The sequence below is a fragment of the Dipteris shenzhenensis genome, chromosome 14, assembly GCF_047967505.1.
Source record: "Dipteris shenzhenensis isolate YYH24624 ecotype China chromosome 14, Dip_SZ_1.0, whole genome shotgun sequence".
Taxonomy (NCBI): domain Eukaryota; kingdom Viridiplantae; phylum Streptophyta; class Polypodiopsida; order Gleicheniales; family Dipteridaceae; genus Dipteris; species Dipteris shenzhenensis.
Genome location: NC_141609.1, coordinates 56,315,029 through 56,323,209, shown reverse-complemented (window position 1 = coordinate 56,323,209; position 8,181 = coordinate 56,315,029). Strand labels below are relative to the sequence as shown.

The 8,181-nt window shown below is 46.7% G+C and overlaps 1 protein-coding gene across 1 annotated transcript; it reads left to right on the top strand.

Annotated features, from left to right (window-relative positions):
• Positions 1 to 478: 478 nt before the first annotated feature.
• On the top strand, positions 479 to 1,979 carry LOC147894864 (protein G1-like1). Its single transcript, XM_087384426.1, has one exon. It carries the CDS (start codon positions 824 to 826, stop codon positions 1,499 to 1,501), a length of 678 nt encoding a protein of 225 aa, XP_087240552.1. The 5' UTR covers positions 479 to 823; the 3' UTR covers positions 1,502 to 1,979.
• The last annotated feature ends 6,202 nt before the right edge of the window (positions 1,980 to 8,181 follow it).

Below are 8,181 nucleotides of genomic sequence, written 5' to 3'. Positions count from 1 at the left end.
GGAGGTATTGGAAACGCCAAAGGTACCGAAGAGGTTAGGAAGCGAAGCGTTGTAGTAGAGAAACTCGTCGTCGGGGTTAGGGAGGGAGGATCTGAGACAGTGGAGAAGAGCGGAGGGTGGTGGCGTTCATCGCTGCAGGTTGATGAGAGCGCAGAGGTGCGGGTGGTATTTCCCGGCTGCCGGCTGTGCAGTGTCGCCGACCAGCGCCACCACCACCCCCCTGCCCTGCACTTTTCCGGCCCGGCCTCCACAGGTGCAATGCAGTTGCGTACAGCGGAGCGGTGGCAGTATGAAGTCGTCATGGTAGCATCACACCCACGAGCGCGCGGTCGCTGTGGCAGGCCCCTTCTTGTCCCCCGGCCCCAAGGGGACGGACGGAGGCCCCACGCCCGTAAGTGCCGTTCCTTTTTTCTTTGTGTCGTAATATATTTTTAATTCCCAAAGATGCGGTGCTACGGTCTACCTCTTCTCCCATCTCCCTCGTCTTGCCGCTGCTGCTCCTCCTCATCCCTTCCAGCTCCCGATCCCTGCGTCTCTCTTGTGTCAAAATTACGCTGCCAGGCACGCATACAACCCCCCCCCCCCCCCTCTCTCTCTCTCTCTCTCTCACAGGCAGATCTAGCTAGCCTTGCAAGTTACGCTCCCTCCTCCCAATATGGACTTCAGTTAGAAGCTGCAACTTCCCCTCCTTCAGCCCTAAACCCCACCCGCCTGCACTCCACGTCAAGCCTATCAAACGCCATTCATGCTACCTTGCTCCAGTGATACCGTGGAGTGAAAGTTCCCTGTGGTAGTCTTGAATCGATCCCATCGTTATCCATCCATGAACGTGTTACACGACATAGGTGGTGGATCGACGGCCGCCGCTGTCATGAATGGATTAATGCAGCCCTCCCTTGCCGTAAGCAACAGCGTTAGGCAGGAATTGGACGGTGGATGTGGTCTGCAAGCTCCTGCTGCGGCCACGACTCCTACTGCAGCTTCTTCCACTCCACCCAGCCGCTATGAATCTCAGAAACGACGGGATTGGACCACTTTTGGGCAGTATCTCAAAAATCACCGTCCGCCTTTGGATCCGTCCCGTTGCAGCGGGGCTCATGTGCTGGAATTTCTGCGCTACCTAGACCAGTTCGGGAAAACCAAGGTGCATGCTCAGGGTTGCCCTTTCTTTGGTTACCCCCATCCCCCGGCTCCATGTGCTTGCCCACTCCGCCAGGCTTGGGGTAGTTTGGATGCTCTCATCGGTCGCCTGCGCGCAGCCTTCGAAGAGCACGGCGGGAAGCCCGAATCCAACCCTTTCGGTGCTCGGCCCGTTCGCCTCTACTTGCGAGAAGTGCGAGAGATGCAGGCCAAGGCGCGAGGCATCGCTTATGAAAAGAGGAAGCGCAAGCGGGCATCAGATCAGTCCTCTCCAATCCCGCCTGCAGGTCCGGTGCTCCCATCTGATCATCAGCAATCAGTCACAGGTCCAAGCTCCGTCCTCATACCGAGTTGCTACTGATAGTACCTTGGAATCCAAAGCTTTGCCTGTGGAAGGAGTCGGTCTAATATACAGTATACAAACCTAGGCGTCGATACAATAAGAGGAGCATCGCACGATTTTCATGGAGTTGAAGTCCCAACGAAGTTTATTTGCATAGTGACGTACTCACAGTAACAGCAGCAATTTCTTCTCGGATTTCATCATAAAAGGTCAAAGACTCTTTCCGAGGAACACTAAACATAGAACTCTAATGTTCATGCAGAGGTGATTTCTGACTCCGAGCTGTAAGTTTCTGAGACTTTAAACTTGTAAACTGATACGTAGCCAACAAAAGTATTGTATAACCAAGCTACAACGTATACTGCTTCCTATGTTTCATGTCGACATGGATTAATGTAAGTGAGCATGAGACAACAAGCAGCCGGTCGGTAGAGTAAGTTCTTTATCTTTGCTTCTTCGGGACCATATAAGCATTGTCGTTCTAGTTTTCATCATCTCATTTGGCTGTGTGTGTAGCATGCCATCTTACATTGGTCATACTTGGTTATACTTGCTCTTAGGATCATGTTTCGTGTCCACATGGTAATGTGAGTGAGCTCGTAGGTAGACTAGGTTTTCACATTCTTGCTTCTTCTCGCTAATTGATGTTGGAAGTTCCTGGTTTTGATATTGGTTCATCTTAATTTTGATCTCAATATGGTTGTGTAGGTGGCTTGTACTAGCGACCATCTTAGAGTGGTTCTACTTGCTTTTATTTAAAGACTTTGTTGATAAGTGAGCATGTTCGTGAATGGTGATAATAGTTTAGATTACAAGTGCATGAAGCTTAGTAATTAGCCAACACTTTTAGATGTGTGCCTTAGATTGCAAACAAATGAACTAAAGGGAGGCAACACACTTATGTGTGTGCCTCAATGCTGGGAAGATCCCATCGAGCTCTTTTTACACTCCATGCGTTTCCACATAAGTTTAATTCTAAGAATCTTTTGTTATCATCTTTTATTATATAAGGGAATGATCTTTGGGAGAACATCCCTAGGAGGAATTTTCTAGGAATATGTGAGCAATCCAAGGCCACGAGCACATTCTTGGGAAGTTCTGACCAAGGATGGTTGACTAGGAAGGATATCCCTAGATGGAGTTTTATGGGAGGTGGAGAGAGAGAGAGATTCTTGAACCTCATGAGAGTCCTTTTTGCATTTATTTGTGCTCTTTTTCTTCCTATGTGTGTGTGTGCACATGCACGTGCGTGCATGTGTGTCTGTGCATGTGTGGGCGCATGTGTGCAAGTGCGCACGGTATCAGTTTGTGTGTATGTACAACCGCCATAACAAGACAAAGCACCCATAGACGCGTGCACAGACGCGTTTACTGAACTAAATAAAAAACTTACGGACGCGTCTATTTACGCGTCTATTTTCGCATCTGGAGACCCGCGTCTAATTGCACATCTATATATCAGACACACGCACGTATAGACGTGCACTTAGACGCATAAATAGACGTGCTTATAAACGCGTTTATAAACGCGAATATAGACGCAAGTCGAACAGACAGACGCGTATATAAATGCATTTTTAAACGCACTGATAGACGCGCTTTTTTTTTTTTTTTATAAACAGAATACTGTGTATGTTGTGTATGCTATATAGTTACAAGAATCCCATATCCACATTGTGTAATTCAATTCTTACAGCCAACCGCATTTTAATTACAATTTCAAATAAAACATTACAACTCCAAAACGCAATAAAATTGAAAGCTCAAAAAGTGCTTGTATATACATATAGCACGAAGCTAAGCCATGTCATGTGGCTTCAAGTACAAAAAATAAGAGGAGTGTATATACAAGAGGCACAAAGCCAAGCCAGTGGCTTTAAGTACAAAAAAGAGTAGCTAGCCCTACTTGTACAACTAATCTATGTTCTCCAAGTCCTCGCTCCCTTCCACGCTCCCTTCTGCACTCCCTTCTGCGTCTCCTTCCTCCTCTTCCTCATCGTCTTGTGCACGGGCCTGTAAAAAAGGGACAACATATATCAATGTATGAAAAATCAAATCTTTACTTATAATTTTGGCATTATTTAATTACTTTCAAATACCTAGGGGGCCACTCCAGTAGCCCGGGTATACTGCTCCTCAGTAATCAACCCGTCATCATAGAAGTGCCTCCATGTATCTCCTCTGCGATGGTGGTGGTGGTAGGCTGTCTCCACAGGAGTAGGGTATCTGCCCATGATCTCTAGCTGCATGACGACACACTTTGCAGAGGGATTAGTACAAAGAAACAACCTCCTAATAAACTACATAAGCAATATAATTTGGGATCGATACTTACAAATTGGGCCTCCCATGATTCAACACCCCTTGCTCCAAAATGCGCGCTTCCATATTCCTCCATCTGGATCCTCCGTGCCTCCATGTGCTGCAGACTAGGATCCTCCCTCGCTGACTTCATTGCCTTCTTCCACTCATGCTTGTGAGCGGTGTGGGGTGGGCCCCTTGGTGGTTGACCTACCTCAAGCCTGGCAAGCTCCGCTAGTGCCTGCCTCTTAAAAGCGAAGATCTTTTATTGCCAAGTATCGTAACAATCTTTGACTTGGCCCATTTATCTGTGAACTGGCGATTGGGGGAGTTAGGATAGCTAGAGCGAACAGTAGTGAGGGTCTCATCAGCTAACCTCTTTGGGTGGTCTTTGTAGTGGATAAAGCAATCTCTGTAATTGTTAGCAATTACAGAGTGCATGAAGGCCATGATGTCCTTCCCCCGCGCATCCATCAAGATGCCTCCTATCTGAGTGATGTCATAATAAATCATACCATCACCCAGAGGCACATCTAAATCATCTGAATCATCATCCTCCCCACCGTCACATGGCCTCCCATGCATCCCCCACCGCTCTCCCTGCTACTACGCCTGCTACCCTATCGTGTCGAGCTCGTACGCTGGTGGCCACTCGTAGCTGGAGACTGCACGGGACTACGCTGACCACTCGTAGCTAAAGAACCGAGTCTCGATGGCACAGGAGTACGTCGATGGCTCTGCGAGACAGAAGGACCTCCTGACGGCATGGGGGAAGGGACATAAGACGGGATGGCAGAAGGGACATAAGACAGCATGGGGGAAGGGGCATAAGACGGTATGGGGGAAGGGGCATAAATAAGAAGGGGCATAAGACGGCTGTGCTGACTCCGCTGGGGTGATCTCAGGCGGTGTGGGGTGGCTTGGAGTCTGTAGTGCCGACTCCTGGGGAGTATTTAGAGTACCCGTCATATACCCGTATAACTCCGCAGGACTAGGAGGGTGTCCTAAAAGGTTATATAAGTCCTTCCAAATAGATTCCTGGGGATCAGGTGAGCTGGAAGCGCTTTCTAGCCACATGTTGAACTGGAAAAAAGGAAAAAAATCTATTACTGATGAGCTGAGAAGAAAGGAAAAGGGAAGAGAGGGCTTACTGTCAGAGCGCGTCTATAGACGCGTCTGATTTATGCGTCTATACACGCATCTAACAGAGCGTCTAACAGAGCGTTTAACAGAGCGTCTAATAGAGCATCTATCGACGCGTCTGTTTGTGTCTGCAAACAGACCAGACGCGCGTTTAGACGCGCCTGTAGATGCGCTTTTAGACGCGCTCTGAGACGCGCCTATAGACGTGCTCCGACAGACGGGATTCCTAAAAAGTAGAAAAGGACGTTGCGCCCGACACACAAATGTGGCACTGATACCCAGATCATGCGCTTCTTGGGTACGAAAAAGTACAAATCTAAAGAGAGCAAACTTCCAAACAAGATCAACTGCAAAAAGACTTACTTGGATAGAGGTATGGAAGGTTCTTCTTTCTTTTTCAAAGTTACTTCTTCTCCTTATTCGTCCTCCTCTCCTTTAAGCTTAGAAGTAAGTGTGGGTGCCTTCCTCTTAAGTGTAAGCTTGGAAGTAAGTATGGGAGCCTTCCTCTTAAGCATCGAAACTATGGATCTACTAATAAGGAAGGAAGTAAGCCACGCGAAGTATAAGTAATGTGAAGAAAAGCAAAGCGAGCGGCATGCTAAAAAGCAGGTTTAAAAGTCGCGTCTATAGTCACGTCTAATAGCGCATCTATAGGCGCGTCTAAATGTACAAAGTAGATGCATCTTTAGATGCGATTTTAGACGCGCTTTTACACGCGCCTTTAGACGCACCACAGAGTTTAAATTAAACATTTGAAGAAGAGCAAATTTGGTGGGTTGTTTGTTTGTAGGATGTCTTCATCTTCAACAAGTAGCTCCAGTGAGGATGAATCCCTCCATATCCACCATCGGGAAATGTGGTTGGAGCAAAAAATCAAATGTCTGTGTGATCGATGTCGAGGAAACATGTATCGTGCACACAGGATTACACTCAATCATATCTCAAAGTATGGAGAATGGGATGTGACCGTAAACAGGGTAAGGGTTTGTAAGTTAAGGTTGATTGAGATACCTATGGGTGTTCATATGTTTGAGTTATGATCCCGTTTTAATTTGATACAGGATGCAGTGCCACACCCGCATATGTTACCCTATGCTCGCCGTGAGGAGGCGAAGCGTCGGCGATATGAGATGGGATCTTCAGGAGGGACCGTTACGGATGCATGGAGTGATGGTGATAGTAGCCCTCCGCCATTACCTCATGAAGCCGTGGAGGACGAGGTGTTTGATGATATGGTGCAGGATTTAAATGTCCATCAAGGGAGGGATAATAGCATGGAGTAGGATGATCTTTTTACTGCAGCATCGACTCCACTATTTGAGGGGTGCACATTCTCTGTTCTACGTGCCTCCCTTGAGTTACTAAACTTGCAAACCATCTATGGATGGAGCAATGCAAGTTTGAATGCATTACTCAAGTAAGCTTTAAAGTCGATTTTGCAAACATGGTGAATTATGCTAGTGGGTCAATTAGTCGAATGCATTTCCTCATTTATGGTCTTCACGTGCAGGCTATTGTGTAAAATGCTTCCAAGGGAGAATAAACTACCGACCTCAAGAGATATGGCAAGGCAACATGTGATCTCTCTTGGAGGATTAGATTACAAGCGCATCCATGCATGTGTCAACGATTGCATTTTGTTTCGTGGATTACATAAGGATGCAAGAGAGTGTCCCACTTGTGGAGAGGCAAGATATAGAGCAGATCTCAAAACCTTGGACGTGCCTCATAAGGTATTGCGACATTTTCCCATAATCCCTCGCATCCAACATATGTTCAAGTGCAAATCTAATTGCAGAGCTCATGTCATGGCATTCCTCCCATCGATCAACCGATGGCAAGTGGAGAACTCCCGTGGACTCTCCTGCGTGGAAGCATATTGAAGACACATGGCCAAGCTTCAAAGAAGAACCTAGGAGCTTGAGACTTGGATTGGGTATGGACGGTGTGAACCCATTTGGTCTCAAAAGCACGTCTTACAGTGTATGGCCAGTGGTATTGGTGAATTACAATCTTCCACCCTCTATGGCTATTAAGAAAGGACATGTTATGCTGTCCCTTCTAATTCCAGGGAAACATAAAGTCAAAAACCCTGATGTCTATTTGGAGCCTTTGATTGATGAGCTAGAGATACTTTGGAGAGGTATCAAGGTGCATGATGTGAGCAGGCCTCCCTCGTCACGAGACTTCAACTGCAAAGCAGTCTTGATGTGGACGATGCATGACTTCCTAGGCTATGGCGATTGTTCAGGTAAGCATTGCATTTTTAATTATGAATAGGCAAAGGATGTGGCACCCTAAACCCACCTTCCACTCTTAATTGCCATCTATTGTTCAGGTCTCACTACATTGGGTTACCATGCATGTCCTGTTTGTGGTCCTTCGCTAGTTGCCTCACGGGCAGACACATTGAATAAGGTCATCTATGAGAATCACCATCGATTTCTCCCACCTGATCATCCTAGGTATGTTGCCCCTTGGAATGAAGTCCTCCCACAATCACTCACCGTGGGAGATTGGATGAGAATTTGGGACGGTTCCACGACTCCTCCACCACTTGGCATGAGCCGATAAGGGTTTGTTACTATTGGCTGGAAGTAAAGATTGGCTATATTAGCTGAAAGTAAAGATTGCACGCTAACACTTTATTTTGTTTAGATACTCCATCTTTTATCGTTTACCATATTGGTCCCACCTCAAGATCAATCACCTGCTGAATCCCATGCATATCTTCAAGAATGTGGCATCTACCATTTGGGAGCATTTAAATGGGACACGAGATTTGGCAGGCATAAGGGAGGATCTACGTACCACAGGGAGGATGCGTGAAGCTTGGCCTCAAGAGAGACCAAATGGGCGTGTTTTTTTACCTCGTGCACCGTGGATGTTGTCAAAGCTAGAGATGGCGACGGTGAAGAGAGCGCTATTACTATAATTCGTACTCCCACTGGATGCATGAGGTGTTTGAAGGGAGCCTTTACAAAGAGCAAGAAAAGAGGTGTAGAGCAATTATATGGCTTGAAATCTCATGATTGGCACAAGATGCTCCAAGTAAGTATTTTATGTGCATGATATCTTTTTCCTTTCAAATTTGTAAGTGAATAGCTATAAGCAACTAATCAACCACCTCCTCGCGGGTTCAGTTCATACTACCTACTAGCATTTCACGTAGTGCATCGAAGGACGTGAAAGATTGTATTTACAAGATGGGCGAGCTTGTGAGGTATGTGAGCTCAAAGGAAATAGATCCCACC